The following is a 15520-nucleotide window of genomic DNA, read 5'->3' as shown; positions in this document are numbered from 1 at the left end:
TACATCGAAGCCTGTATCTTTGCGTATTGACACGACGCTGAATAAACTATCATGCGATTTACTTCAGGTGTGTGCCTTATTATTATCAATGGATTGATACTTATTGTATCAATGGATTATCATGTATTCATCGGATTTATACCGCCGACCATAATACCAAGCTTCCCTACTCTACATTCACTATGCTATCCCTGGTCATCATGCGGTCGCCATATGCATCTGGAGGCATTTTTAGTGTCGCCCCCTTCATCCGTTGTTTTCCAGACAACTACGAAACGTCGTCAATAAGCAGTATCCCTTCCATATGCCAAGCTTACCCATTTTCGAGAGGATATCTCTGATGGTTTCGAAAATATTTTGGATTAATTTCGGAGAAATTCATTGAATTTTACAGTAGGTACGTACGACAAAAGTACATTTTTAACATTTCCGCTGTATGATGCACGCGTAATAAGGCTCTTTGGGGTGTTTTGGGTCTTTGGGGTGTTTTGGGTCTTTGGGGTGTTTTGGGTCTTTGGGGTGTTTTGGGTCTTTGGGGTGTTTTGGGTCTTTGAGATGTTTTGGGTCTTTGGGGTGTTTTGGGTCTTTGGGGTGTTTTGGGTCTATGGGGTGTTTTGGGTCTTTGGGGTATTTTTGGTCTTCGGGGTCTTTTTGGTCTTTGGGGTCTTTTGGGTCTTCCCGGTCTTTTGGGTCTTCGAGGTGTTTTGGGTCTTCGGGGTCTTTTGGGTTTTCAGGGTCTTTGGGGTCTTTGGGGTCTTTTAGGTTTTTGGGGTATTCAGGGTCTTTTTGAGCCTCAGGGCCTTGAAGGGTATGTTGGGTCTTTGGGGTGTTTTGGGTCTTCGGTGTCTTTGGGTTCTTCAGGGCATTTTGGGTCTTCAGGGGTCTTGGTGGTCTGAAGGGTCTTGGGGGAATTAAAGGGTCGTCAAAGGTCTGGGGGGTCTCAGCAGTCTTAACGTAATTAAGAGGGTGGTAATTTTATTTGAAGAAGCGAAAGACGTTTTCGTCACATATAAACATAACGACATAACCATATACGTTTGCTCTATTATAATAAGGTACGCAACAAGACGTTCATACCAGTCATAAAGGGACTGCTACAACACCATGTGACCCTACTGCCCTGTAACATGGTCAATCTGTCGGGGCATAAACCATCAGCCCCCTTGGATGGATGCTTAGTTCACTTTTGGAGAAGTGTATCTGGATGCCTTGGAAGATTAACAATAAAACCTGTAAAAGAAGGGATAACTGACCATCCCCAACGGGATAAGCAGCCATCCATGGATGAAAGTCCTAAACTCCAATAAAATGTGGCAAAAGGTAAGAGTCCAACTGTGACATCAAACCAAAAGTTGTGAAGAAAAACTGTTTTTTTCCAAAATATACATCCACGACATATGATATGGCAGAAACGGACAAAATAAGTTGACATGGGATGATTGGCATGGTCAGGTTAGAGTGTCAGAGTAAAACTCACGTGATCATCATCATCCGTTTAAATTTGAAGATGCACGATAAAGAGAGATACTGATACGGTGCAAGTGTTTCTCAGCCAGGGAATGAGAGCATCGTGCTCATCCAAGGCGTCTTGAAACAATTCTCCAAACAAACATGATCGCATGGAGGTGACGATAGCATGTCTAATCGATTGTGACAAATGCATTTCAATGAGGTTGAGACTCCTATAAAAGCACCAGGCATTCCATGGGATCTGCAGTCGAGCAATACCTCGGAGATTCTGGTGGAAGTAAAAAGCAACAATGGCCTCTCACTCTTCCGTCAGCTACCGCTCTGTCCGAACCGGTGGATCCAGCGCTATGATCGGCTCCAGCGGCTATGGAGGCTACAGCAGCAGTGGTGCAATGGGGCTTGGAATGGGAACCATGGGCCTGTCAATGGGGGGAGGAAGCTCTGGAGTAGGGGGAGGAAGCTACAGAGTTGGCTCTGCTGGGATGGGAATGAGCGGGTTTGGAGGTATGGGCATTTCCAGTCGTGCTGTGGGGATGTCTGCCTATGGAGGAGGTGCGTCAGGTGGTGCTGGAGGCCTTGCTAGTGGTGGGGTGCCAATGATCGGTTATGGGGGTGGTGCTGGTGGGTTTATTGGGGGTGTAAGCCCCAGTATCATGGCAAGTCCAGCTTTTACTGCAGGCCGTGCCATCACCTCAGCAGGCATGTCTGGCGTGGTTGGAACTCTGGGCCCTGCAGGTGGAATGGTTCCTTCATTCATGAGCAGAGATGAAGTGAAGAACATCTTGGGCACATTGAACCAGCGCTTGGCCAGCTACGTCGATAAAGTAAGGCAGCTTACAATCGAGAATGAGACACTGGAAGAAGACCTGAAGAATCTAACTGGAGGTGTACCAATGTCTCCTGACTCGACCGTCAATCTGGAGAATGTGGAGACACAAGTCACTGAGATGCTGACAGAGGTGTCCAACCTGACGCTGGAACGTGTACGCCTGGAGATCGACGTGGACCATCTGAGAGCCACAGCTGATGAGATCAAGTCCAAGTAAGACCTTTTCAATGCAGACACATGGGTTGTTGTTTTTAAGCTTTTACAAAACGGGTCATGGTTATTTTAACTTTCATGATTATTGTGATCATTCCAATGGTGTTTCTGTGCAGGTACGAGTTTGAGCTTGGAGTGAGAATGCAACTTGAAACTGACATTGCGAACATGAAGAGGGTTTGTGAAAACACAAGATCAGCCATTGAACAATTAATAAATTTGTTTTCAAAAGATATGAATTTTAAAATTAATGAATGTTTCTTATCTTTGTTTGTAGGATCTTGAAGCAGCAAACGACATGCGTGTTGACCTGGACTCAAAGTTTATGTTTTTGACTGAGGAGCTCACATTCCAGAGGAAAACACAAATTGAGGTAAGCTGGTTCAGAATCATTAACCTCACAAGATGTCAGGGAGATCAACTTCACAAAATGTGTGGGACATTGTGTGTTGACCATAAATAAATAATTATCATTCTCTCTTCTTGTGCAGGAAATAAACAACCTGAAGCAGCAGTTTGGCAGAATTGGACCAGTACAGACATCAGTGATTGAAGTGGATAACCTGAAGGCCGTCAACATTACCGAGGCCCTCAATGTGATGCGTGAGGAATACCAACAAGTGGTCACCAAGAATGTCCAAGAGGCTGAGATGTATTGCAAGATGCAAGTAGGTTCCTTGATCTGAGACCATTTCAAATCCCAGTTCCTCTCAATATCCTGCCATTATCCCCAATGGACTAACTGCTTGACCTGTATCTCCTGTGCAGATTGATCAGATCCAAGGAATCTCCACCCAGACAACAGAGCAGATTTCTATTCTGGACAAGGAGATTAATACTCTAGAAAAAGAGCTGCAGCCACTGAATGGGGAGTACCAAAGGCTTCTTACCACCGTGAGGACTCTTTATTCCAGAATAATTTTGTATAATTGTGAACTTTACATCGAGGCTTGGAGAAGATAGTCTTTCTGAAACAATTGAATGTAACCATTTATTGTCCTTTTTCTCATCTATATTATATATTCCTATCTCTCCACCCCAGTACCAAACCCTGGGAGACAGACTGACAGATTTACAGAACCGGGAGAACATTGATCTCGTCCAATTCCAGAACACCTACACCAGGTATGAGCAGGAGATTGAGGGAAACCAGGTGGACCTGCAGAGACAGCTGGTGACTTATCAACAGCTGCTGGATATGAAGACGGCTCTGGATGCTGAAATCGCGACGTACAAGAAGCTCCTCGAGGGACAAGAGACGATGTATGTCTATGGTATTGAAATATAGGATGTGGAGATTTAACTCGATCCTTATTACCAAATATGTGGTTGTTTGACAGGTGTGTAATTTGTGGAGTATATTTCTGTGATGAGATGGATGTATGTTGTTTATCTCATGTTTCTCATTATGGATTTGCAGCTGAGTGTGGGCTCTGATGTTCATTTCAGGGTAAGGACAGCAATGGCTGATGACTTTGCTCACGCTACTGTTGTCAGAAGTGGAACTGCTGGTGGTGCTTCCTCAATTGGTGGGGGTTATGGGACCAGTTCATCAACACATGGTGTCATTACTGGAGGCTACAGCTCAGGTGGTGGAGCAAGCTACAGTGCAGGTGGTGGAGCAAGCTACAGTACAGGCGGTGGAGCAAGCTACAGTGCAGGAGGTGGTTACAGTGGTGCAGCTAATGCATTGATGGAAGGTGGTTCTTCTGGTGGAAGTGCCATGATGGGGCAAAGCATGTACAGCAGCAGCTCCATGAAGAGAAGTAGCTCCAAGAGTGCTAGTGCGTCTACTGGTGGTTACGGAACAAGCGGACTCGACACCACCATCATCCTGCAACAATAAACTGTAAGGACACGACATGTTACAATTACATAAACCAATTTGATTATATTTGCATTCATGAATACAATTAATGTTCAGCCTTTTTGACAATGTTTGTTTGTGAAATTATTTAACATCATTGTCGTGCATCTATACTATAAGAGAGCAGTTTGTCTGTCTGTTTGTCTGTTTGTGTGTGTCACCATTTTTCTCAGAGATGGCTGAACGGATCTTCGTCAAACTTTCAGTGATTCATCAGTGAGTGCCTGGAAGTGTTTTAAGCAAAAAAGTTAGAAATATGAAGAAAAAAACTACCTTTTCTTTTTTCTTTTTTTTGAATTAAAAAAATTGCAGTACAAATTTCTTTGAAATAAAAAAAGGGCCTTTGAAGCTGTATGAATGGTAATAAATTATCCCCGGATAATGTTTTTGTGTGTGTGTGTGATATCATCATATTAAATAGAAAAATTTTCTTGTTGGGCATAGATAGAGAAGTGGTTTGGGCACCACCAAAAAAAAATAGAAAAAAAAACCCAAATTGATTTGTTCAAAATGCCAACAGCATTAGAACATCACCGGGCAACGCCGGGTACTCCTGCTAGTATTAAATAACGTAAAGGAATTTGTCTACTAATGAGGACTTCAGAAAATGTCAGAATTTACAAGAAGATGAAGCCTTATGACTACATAGATGTGATAACGGGACAATGCACATATCAGATAACTCAAAACTAACCAACGTAGTTCATAAGGGTGTCAAAGTTGTTTAACTAATTTTTCCTGTTGATGAGAAGAGGTACAAAATAAGAGGTAAAGGTATCTACAGACTACAGCTACTCACACAGACTATATGTTGTGGCTGCGCATTCATGGTGGCTTGCTCGCTTGCTCATGGGAAACTTGTCATCCAGGAAATCTGGATATCACATATTGTGTCATTTTCATTTTATTTATTTATTTTATATCTTAAGGGATAGATAAACAGTAAGGTAAGAATGAAGGGACAAAGGCTGTTTTAATTCACGGTTTTTTATGAGACATCAATTTCTTTGAAATATACCTGTCTCACTCATAATCACTCAATGTTCCTCCTTTAATTATTTCACACATTTGTGTTATTTTCCCAAGAAGGTGATTCACATCCACCTTTTGGTGATGTAATGCTCACAAACTGTAGCTGTAAAGTTTCAGACATCTACTGTTAAAACTTCTTAAACTTCATTGCTTTTGGAATGGTTAAATTGTTGGCTGAAATATATATATATATATATATATATATATATATATATATATATATATATATATATATATATATATATATATATATATATATATAGAAAAATGAAGAATTGGAGTGGAGTATCGTTGAGAGAGAGGAAGACAAATGATGAATTGCGAAAGATGATGGGAATATAGCCTGTGATGGATGCTGTGAAGAGGAACAGGTTGAGATGGTTTGGTCTCGGTTGAGGAAGGATGAAAGTGACTGGTTGAGAAGAGTGATGGAAATGAATGTAGAAGGAAGTAGAGGACGGGGAAGACCGAGAAAGACTTGGCTAAAGATGGTGGAAGAAGAAATGCGGGCAAGGGGGTTAACAAGGAGAGATGCAGAAAATAGGGCAAAATGGAGAAGATTGTCACGGGGACCGCAAGGCTAACCCCCGCTCTTGCAGTGAAAATCGCCTTAAAATGCATGTTGTGTGTTGTTGAATACATATATATTTGTATATATATACACAAAGAATTAAGTTAAGCACCCCTACACAACGAATTAAGGTAAGCACCCCCTAATATATATTCTTTGTGTATATGTATACATTGGCATATATTCTAAGGTATGTGAGATCAAATAATGATTGGTATGACATTAGCAATTATCCATTGATGAAATTGAGTGATCAAAGTGAAAAAAAGTGATTGGTTGAGTCAGTGATCCGATCACGTGGGTCCTACACACGTTATTGACGCAAAGATCGCTAGAGGTCTTCTCAGAACAATGACTGTACGTTAGAAAACATAAACGTCATCCACACTGTCCGTGATGGACCTATAGCTCCATACTTAAATTGAGGTGAAAATATGCCTAAAATTCCCAAAAAATTTCACCTTAAATTATTCAGAATAAAATATTGAAAACGGCATGATTGTTATGTTTTTATGTGACCATAATATCACTTCTCCAGAAAATATAGCAATATCATGGGTATATTACACTGTTTTGACGACAACAAACTTGTAATGTGCGAGGTTGTAAAAAAACGGGGGGGGGTGCTTAACTTAATTCTTTGTGTATATATATATTATATATATACAGTATTATACAGTATTATATATATACATATATATATATATATATATATATATATATATATATATATATATATATATATATGCAGTATAAGCAGTACAGTATTAGTAGTTAATATTAGCAGCAGTACAGTATTAGTTAGTATAGTATTAGTACTGTACAGTATTAGTACAGTATTAGTTAGCAGTACAGTTAGTATTAGCAGTATATACAGCAGTATTATATATATACATATTCGCCCTTCTTATGCTCTTTCACTCCCTCTCTCTGTTCTCTTAACCCTCTCTTTTGCTCAAGGTCAACTGCCATCTGCTTGGAAATCAGCCAACATCACCGCTTTGCACAAAAAAGGTGCAAAAACAGATCCTAGCAACTATAGACCAATCAGCCTTCTCCCAATTATCAGCAAAGTCATGGAATCCATCATTGCTTCAGATATGAAATCTTTCCTCTTCTCCAATGGCTTGATCTCTGATCATCAATTTGGTTTCAGATCAGGTCACTCTACTCTGGACATGCTGCTTCTGCTCTCTCAACAATGGATGGAGGTCCTCAATGCCAAACAGGAAATTAGAGCTGTCTCCCTCGACATATCACGTGCCTTCGATACGGTCTGGCACCCCGCTCTGCTCAGCAAACTCGCCTCCTTTGGTATCCATGGAAATCTCCACGCATGGCTGGCGGACTTCCTCTCTAGTCATAGTCAACGTGTGGCCCTGAATGGGTTTCTCTCATCTCCTCTTCCTGTTCAGGCTGGAGTTCCCCAAGGCAGTGTTCTGGGCCCTGTGCTTTTTCTGGTCTTCATCAATGATCTCTCTGACTCTCTTGAAAATCCTCTCTATCTCTTTGCTGATGACTCCACTCTCTGCCGCTCCATTCCTCATCCCTCAGATCGGCAGTCTGCAGCCTCCTCACTCTCTGCAGACCTGGACAAAATCACAGACTGGGCAAACAAGTGGAACATGTCTTTCAATCCTGACAAATCTCACACTCTGACGATGTCTCTCCGAAAAGACCGACTGGACAACCCTCCCATCTACTTTCTGAATAAACCTCTCCAAGAGGTTCTGTCACTCAAGCTTTTGGGTCTCACAATCTGCCATGATCTTTCCTGGGAAAACCACATTTCCAAGCTGGCCTCCAAAGCCAGTCGCCGACTGGGCATCCTCCGTCGTGTGAAGTCCTTCCTTGGCACACCTGAGCTCCTCACCCCATACAAGGCTTTCATCCGCAGCTCAATGGAGTACTGCTCTCCCCTCTGGGCTGGTGCTCCTGCCTCAAACCTAGCTCGTCTTCACGCTGTTGAAACCAAAGCATTCAGAATCATTGGATTCTCCCGCGATGACGCTATCTCCGAGGGCCTTTCACTTACTCACCGCAGGCAGGTTGGTGGTCTTTCCGTCTTCTACCGACTCCTCTCCGGCCTTGCTCCCCCAGCTCTCTCTGGGCTCTGTCCCCCAAGTATTCCTACAGGTCGCACAAGATCTGCCTGCAACCCTCCTATGGTTAAACTGCCAAAATCAAGACTCTCTGCTCACCTTCACTCCTTCATTCCTCTTTTCTCCCACCTCTGGAACAAACTCCCTCACTCTCTTCAATCCTACTCCTCCCTCCAGGTCTTTAAAACGGCTGTTCACCACCATCTCTTATCTTCCCCAATCCAAAACCTTGATCTTTTCTACCCCTGCTAATTTCACCCCAAATCCACTTTTTGAGGTGCCGACTTCTTTGCTGGAAGTCCTTGGTGTCCTTGCGTTTTATACCTATCCTTACCCCCCCCCCCGCCCCCCAGGCCCTCTCCCTCCCACACATCTCCCGATGTCCCTGCTCTCAAATGTTGTGTTTGTGTGCTTCCTCCCCTTCTCTCCCCATCTTGTCGACCGCTCCCCTTTTTATATACTTTGTTTACTTGTTTGTTTGATTTGTTTGTTTGATAAATGTTCGCTCTTTCACGAGCCTCGACTCTATACAAAAAAAAATATATATATTTATATATATACATATATATGTGTGTGTGTGTGTGTGTGTATAATATAATTCCCAGAGTCACGTGAAGCTGTATTGGTCATGATTATCCAAAAATAATCTTTGCTAAACACATTCTGATCAAAACTTAACACAAATGTTCTATAAACCACTTCGTCAATAATCATTTTTATCTGTGATGTGTAATTTTTCTTAATGATCTATGCACACTTATTTAAATGCAATTTCCTATTTCCCTTTCCAGGTTCCGTTGCCTTTGGAAAAGATTTCTGAAACAAGAACTCAAGTCTTGACAACCATGGAAGAAGATGAACCCCAAAATCACATTCACGATTATTCATTCACTTTCCCCCAATCCAGATGATGACAACAATGTGAGACTTGAGAGCTATGGGTGCAAACAAATAAATGTTGTAGTACCTGGAACTTGTGTTGTTATTTTGTAATTCTACATCTACAGATCAATCGTCAATCACGGGGGTGGCACGACAGGGCATATTCAATTCTCAAAAGACGTAATCAGGTTAACAACAAAATGTTTTTCTGCTGTCATGACTGTTGGAGATCAGTAGTTCTGTCATTTTACCCCATTACCACACCCAGGTCGCCACAGCCACGCCCCCACCAGCTTGATTGACAGGCATGGTCCCCACACACCCTCGTTTATTTTCTGATTACAATGGGAGGTGGTGATGAAATTACTTAAAATTTACTATTACCCAAAACGTTGTGGAAGGATTCGGAAGAAACTTGGTGGAGAGGTTGTGTGTATGACATGAATGACTCCATTTGATTTTGGTGAAGATCTTAATTTGGATCTGGATACGATATCATTTTTTACCTCTGCCACCGAAGGTAGACGATGGTTATGGCTTCACCCCTGTCTGTTTGTCTGTGAACAGAATATCTCAAATAGTTGTTTGGACAGATTCGGACAAAAATTGTTGGACAGCTTGGGTATGTGACAAGAACGAAAGGATTAGTTTTTTGTGAAGATCTCGCCTATCTTCTTCACCTATTTTGGGGAAGAATACAAAATTTACACTGTTCAGTCTGATGGAGGTACGTGCACTACTGAGACCGTTATAGCTTACTAGCCAATGTGTTAACATGGTGCGTGACATCCAGTATTTTACGGCGTAGCCCAAAGGGCGAAGCCGTCTGGAACAGTGTTTGTATGTATGTATGTATGTATGTATGTATGCATGTATGTGCTGTATGAGGTATATATGTTTGATGTATGTATGCATGTATGTATGACATATTTATGTATGATGAATGTACAGTCATGTGAAAAAGTAAGTACACCCCATGTAAAGTTTTGACTTTTTCAACATATTTCAACATACAGCTATTTGATCTTCATTTCAACAATATTGATAGATAAAGGTGATATAATATAACAAATATCATGAAACATTTACATTTTGTAGTCCATTGTATAATTTAAATAAACATAAATACAAATTTCGCACGTGGAAAAAGTAAGTACACCCTTGGCTTTAATAGGTGGTATTGACCCCTTTGGCAGAAACAACCTCAATCAGGCGTTTCTTATAACTGTCTACCAGTCTCTGACATCGACTGGGATAAATTTTTGCCCACTCCTCCATGCAGAATTCTTTCAGCTGTGCGATGTTTGAGGGGTTTCTTGCATGCACAGCTCGTTTCAAATCCCCCCACAACATCTCGATGGGATTTAGATCTGGGCTTTGACTTGGCCATTCCAGAACCCTCCATTTCTTTCTTTTCAGCCATTCCTTGGTGGATTTACTGGTATATTTAGGGTCATTGACATGTTGCAAGGTCCACCTTCGGTTGAGCTTCAACTCTCCTACAGATGGCCTCACATTATCCTCAAGCACCCTCTGGTACAATGAAGAATTCATAGTGGATTATATGATGGTGAGCTGCCCAGGTCCTGATGCAGCGAAGCTGCCGCAAACCATAATATTTCCACCACCATGCTTTACAGTTGGTATCAGGTTCTTGTGGTCAAATGCTGTCTTTGGTTTTCGCCAAACATGTCTTCTGGTACTGTGGCCATATAGCTCTACCTTTGACTCATTTGATCAGAGCACATTGTTCCAGAGTGCTGGTCTTTGCCTCGGTGTTTATTGGCAAACTTTAGTTTTGCCCTGATGTTCTTTCTGGACAGCAAAGGTTTCCTCCTGGCACACCTCCCATGTAGATCAAATTTGTGCAGCCTCTTTCTAATGGTAGGCTCGTGCACTTTGACATCAACAATGGCAAGAGCTACCTGTTGGTCCCGTGATGACATTCTGGGGTTCTTAGAGACTTCTTTCAGCATCTTGCGGTCTGCTCTCGGGCTGAACTTGCTGGGGCGGCCTGGCCTGAACAAGTTGGCAGTTGTTTGGAATCTTCTCCACTTGTAGATGATCTTGCAGACAGTTGAATGAATGATTTCAAATTGTTTGGAGATCTTTTTAAATCCATTCGCAGACTCGTAGGCATCTATAACCTTCCTTCTGAAGGCCTCAGAGAGCTCTTTTGATCTAGGCATGGTGATGCCGCACACTTCAACAACAAAGAGCAAACCAAACTAAATGTTTGAGGTTTAAATAAGACAGGTTCCTCCAAGATCCTCTCTAACGATGTTCTAATCATTTGCACCTGAGCTGGTGCACCTTATTCTAATTTTAGGTATTTGAAGTAGTGATAAATGTAGGGGTGTACTTACTTTTTCCACATGCGATATTTGCATTTATGCTTATTTAAATTATACAATGAACTACAAAATGTAAATGTTTCATGATATTTGTTATATTATATCACCTTTATCTGTCAATATTGTTGAAATGAATATCAAATAGCTGTATGTTGAAATATGTTGAAAAAGTCAAAACTTTACATGGGTTGTACTTAATTTTTCACATGACTGTAGGTGTGTATGTATGTGTGTATGTATGTATGTCCCTCACACACGTACTACAGTCAGAGCTGAGGATCTGGTCACATGACAGGGGTGATGTGATTACGGCTTTGATGTCATTAGGGCGTACGATGGCTGACTCCACACACCGCCATTTTGATTCCAATGCCATTCAGATCGATCATACGTCAAACCTGTCATATATCACAATCGCCATGCTCTACCTTTACGTTATTCATTCATTGTGAAACACAAACAAACCGATTGTTAAAATGACCATCAAATATCGAAAGCATAGGTGTTACGGGTCTTCCAACAACACAGTACGTATAGGCCTTCGGCTTCATGCCTTCATGCCTCACCTTCAGGTTGCTTCAGACAAATTATCCAATGTTTCTTAATACAATAGTATCGTTTTCGTAATAATAATAATAATAACCTTAATAATACTAATACTTAATAATAATAATAATAATAATAATAACCTGCCTGGAGAGATGCCGTTCAAATTCAGAAGAGCAGTAGCGTGCCTACTACCAAAGACCACTGATTTCCGACATTTGAAAAATTGGCGACCAATTTCATTACTGTGTGTGGACAACAAACTGTTTTCCAAGTTACTTGCAAACCAATTAAAGAATGTCAATGGTGATCTGGTCTTACAGTGCTTTCAGAAAGTATTTACACCCCTTGACTTTTTCACATTTTGTTTTTTTACATTACAGCCTGAATGTAAAAAGGATTACATTCAGATTTTTTTTGTCACTGATCTGCACATAATACCCCATAATGTCAAAGTGGAATTTTTGTTTTAGAATATTCTACAAAATAATTAAAAATGAAAAGCTGAAATATATTGAGTCAATAAGTATTCAACCCCTTTGCTCTGACACTCCAAATTGAGCTCAAGTGCATCCAATTTCCTTTGATCATCTTTGAGATCTCTCTACTACTTCATTGGAGTCCACCTGTGGTCAATTCAATTGATTGGACATGATTTCGAAAGAAACAAACCTTTCTCCATGAGGTCCCACAGTTGATAGTGCATGTCACAGCCGAAACTCTACCATAAAGTCAGTAGTCAGTAGAACTACGAGATAGAATTGTGAGGAGGCATAGATCTGTGGAAGAGTAGAAACATTTTCTAGAGTGTTGAAAGTCCCCAAGAACACAGTGAGCTCCATCATTAGGAAATGGAAAGAATATGGAACTATCCAGACACTTCCTGGAACTGGCCGTTTGACCAAACAGCAATTGGGCATGAAGGACCTTAGTCAGTGAGGTTGTAGCGGTTCCCGCTGAATGTACACAATCACCTTGCACCTGCCAGGACGCGGCCAGGGCGCGATCGCCATGCCGGGCTCATCCGGACGGGCCCAGACGCACCTCTCCTGGGCATGCCCGGACTCGCTGTTCCCGGGCATGCCCGCTCTCGCCTTTCCAGGGCTCGCCCAGAGCGCCCGGGCACGCCCAGCCTCGACTTGCCAGGCCGCGTCCAGGATGCCCGGGCATGTCCAGACTCGCCTTTCCAGGGCTCGCCCAGAGCGTCCGGGCATGCCCGCTCTCGCCTTTCCAGGGCTCGCCCAGAGCGCTCGGGCACGCCCGGCCTCGACTTGCCAGGCCGCGTCCAGGACGCCCGGGCATGTCCAGACTCGCCTTTCCAGGACTCGCCCTTGACACCCGGGCATGCCCGGTCTCGGTTTTCCCGGGCAAACGCCCCGGCATAAATGTGTATATATATTGCTGCCCGATAAACGGGCTTTTCAGAATACCTGAGCTGTTTTGTTTCAATAAAGCAACTCGGACGAATTCCCTCTTTGGTCGCGTCAATTTTTTCGACTCGCGTTGGAGCGCAGCTCCTTCAAGGTGACCAAAAACCCAATGATCTCTCTGACAGAACGACATAGTTCTTTGACTGAGATGGGAAACCTGCCGGAAGGCCAACAGTCTCTGCAGCACTTCACAAATCTAAGCTTTATGGGAGAGTGGCCAGACGGAAGCCACTCCTGATAAAAGACCCACAACAGTACGCCTGGAGTTGGCCAAAAGGCATGTAAAAGACTCTGAGAGCATGAGGCAAATATTTAGCCTGAATGCAAAGTGCGAGGTCTGGCAGAAGCCGAGCACAGCTCATCACCAATCTAACACCATAACTACCGTGAAGCATGGTGGTGGCAGCATCATGCTATGGGGATGCATTTCAGTGGCAGGGACTGTAAGACTTATTAGGATAGAGGGAACAATGAATCATCATACGAAAATATGCAATTTGGTGTCTGCCTGTCTGACGATTTTTGACCGTGATGCATTCGGTCGTTACTTATGCAATCTCAAGCAAACTTGACAGGAGGACTAAGGTTGCACAATGAAGGTTATAGCGCATTCATTTGCCCTCCTCCTCTAGGGTTTTTTTTTTTTTTTACCACAAAGGGGGTTTTCCACGTCAATGGGGATGCATGTTGAAGTTTATATGCATGTTGAAGTTTATATCCGTGTTAAGATAATTTTATCTTGGCGTTTTTCCAAGGCCGCTTCCAATAACAAAACTAATAAAAATACCATAATATTAATGTTATTACAAAACAAAATTAATCAAGGGTGGTGCAAATGCGCCCCTCCTTTTATATGGGATCGTTTCTCTGTATGCAACTTTAACATAGAGACTGAAAATTCGTTTCTCGGCTTCCACCGAACGAAATTGACTGCAAATTTCAGAAGTAAATGCTTTGTACATCGAGGTAATATGTTCCAAATTTCAGCAATGTCTGTTTCTGCATTCTTGAGTTTTATTTAGAAAACCCTCAAATTCACCAAGTCCGTTTGTCCGCCCAAAATGTGTTGGCACTCATATCGCAAAGTCTTTACTTTGAAACAAGCTGAAACCTGGAATATACATCGGCCAATACGTCTAATTAATGGCTTTCAAAACAATTTCCACCTAAATGCCATAGTTTTTTCTTTAAAATTATATATATACTAGCAGAAGTACCTGGCGTTGCCGGCGGGTGAGGGGAGGGGTGGGTGGGAGGGGAAGGGGAGGGAGGTAGGGGGTTCATCACCTTTTCGTTAAATATATGCTGGTGAATGTGGCGTTCATCCCGTTTCTGCGTTAAGTGTGATGCCGAACAGGAAGAAGAAGAAGCCGTATTTCCAACTTCGTACACTTCCGGAATTTATTGATTTATTTGAATTCAAATGTCTGGTGATTGTTTTGTATTTATTTATGCGAATGTGTACTTGTATATAACTGTCATTAATTTTAAAAGGCTTTTTTTTTTAACTCCAAAAGAACGAAACTTTATGGTTAAACTGCCAAAGTCTAGGCTCTCTGCTCACCTTCACTCTTTCATTCCCCTTTTCTCCCGCCTCTGGAACAAACTCCCCCACTCCCTTCAATCCCACTTCTCCCTCCAGGTCTTTAAAACAGCTGTTCACCACCATCTCTTATGTTCCCCCATCCAAAACCTTGATCTTTTCTACCCCCGGTAATTCACCCCAGAGTCCTTGCAGTGTTCATATGTTTTTATTCCTCTCCCACCTCCCCCCAAGTCCTCCCGATGTCCCTGCTCTCAAATGTTGTGTTTGTGTCCTTCCCCCTCTCTCCCCATCTTGTCTGCCGCTCCCCTTGTTTTTTGTGTTTTGTGTGTCGGTTTGTCTTTTTGTGTGATTAATGTTAGCTCTTTCACGAGCCTCGATCTTGTATACAAAAAAAAAAAAAAAAAAAAAAACGAACTTTTTTTTCTTCAATTTTTTGTTTTGTTTTGTTTTTGCCGAAAACACCCCCAGGCACTCACTGATGAACCTCTGAAAGTTTGATGAAGATCCGTTCAGCCATCTGAATAAAACGCGGACACACACACAGTCAGACAACTCACGTTTATATATATACATACATACATACATACATACATACATACATACATACATACACTTGCTCCATTACAGCCGGCGAAGCCGGTGTTGTGAATGAACGCGTACGTATTATGTTGAAAAGCC

The 15520-nt window shown here is 42.2% G+C and overlaps 1 protein-coding gene across 2 annotated transcripts; it reads left to right on the top strand.

The window, feature by feature from the left end:
- The first annotated feature begins 1707 nt into the window (after positions 1 to 1707).
- Positions 1708 to 9057, top strand: LOC137413296 (thread biopolymer filament subunit gamma-like). 2 transcript variants are annotated; one of them, XM_068098687.2, is made up of 8 exons: positions 1708 to 2512; positions 2629 to 2689; positions 2790 to 2885; positions 3004 to 3180; positions 3281 to 3406; positions 3555 to 3775; positions 3962 to 4361; positions 8876 to 9057. In XM_068098687.2, exons 1-7 carry the CDS (start codon positions 1761 to 1763, stop codon positions 4356 to 4358), a joined length of 1830 nt encoding a protein of 609 aa, XP_067954788.2. In that variant the 5' UTR covers positions 1708 to 1760; the 3' UTR covers positions 4359 to 4361; positions 8876 to 9057. The 2 variants fall into 2 exon arrangements, with proteins under 2 accessions (XP_067954788.2, XP_078636159.1); XM_078780033.1 differs by lacking the exon at positions 8876 to 9057 and adding an exon at positions 4553 to 4590.
- Positions 9058 to 15520: the final 6463 nt, after the last annotated feature.

Source organism: Myxine glutinosa, chromosome 6 (assembly GCF_964187855.1).
Source record: "Myxine glutinosa chromosome 6, kmMyxGlut1.1, whole genome shotgun sequence".
NCBI lineage: Eukaryota > Metazoa > Chordata > Myxini > Myxiniformes > Myxinidae > Myxine > Myxine glutinosa.
The sequence above is the reverse complement of the archived record's forward strand: the minus strand, read 5'-3'. Positions and strand labels throughout refer to the sequence as shown.

Coding starts and splice junctions, on each gene's coding strand:
- LOC137413296 (XM_068098687.2), top strand. CDS start 1,761: ATGGCCTCTCACTCTTCCGTCAGCTACCGCTCTGTCCGAACCGGTGGA. Junction 3,407..3,554: donor ACCAAAGGCTTCTTACCACC/GTGAGGACTCTT, acceptor TCTCCACCCCAG/TACCAAACCCTGGGAGACAG. Junction 3,776..3,961: donor CTCGAGGGACAAGAGACGAT/GTATGTCTATGG, acceptor TGTTCATTTCAG/GGTAAGGACAGCAATGGCTG.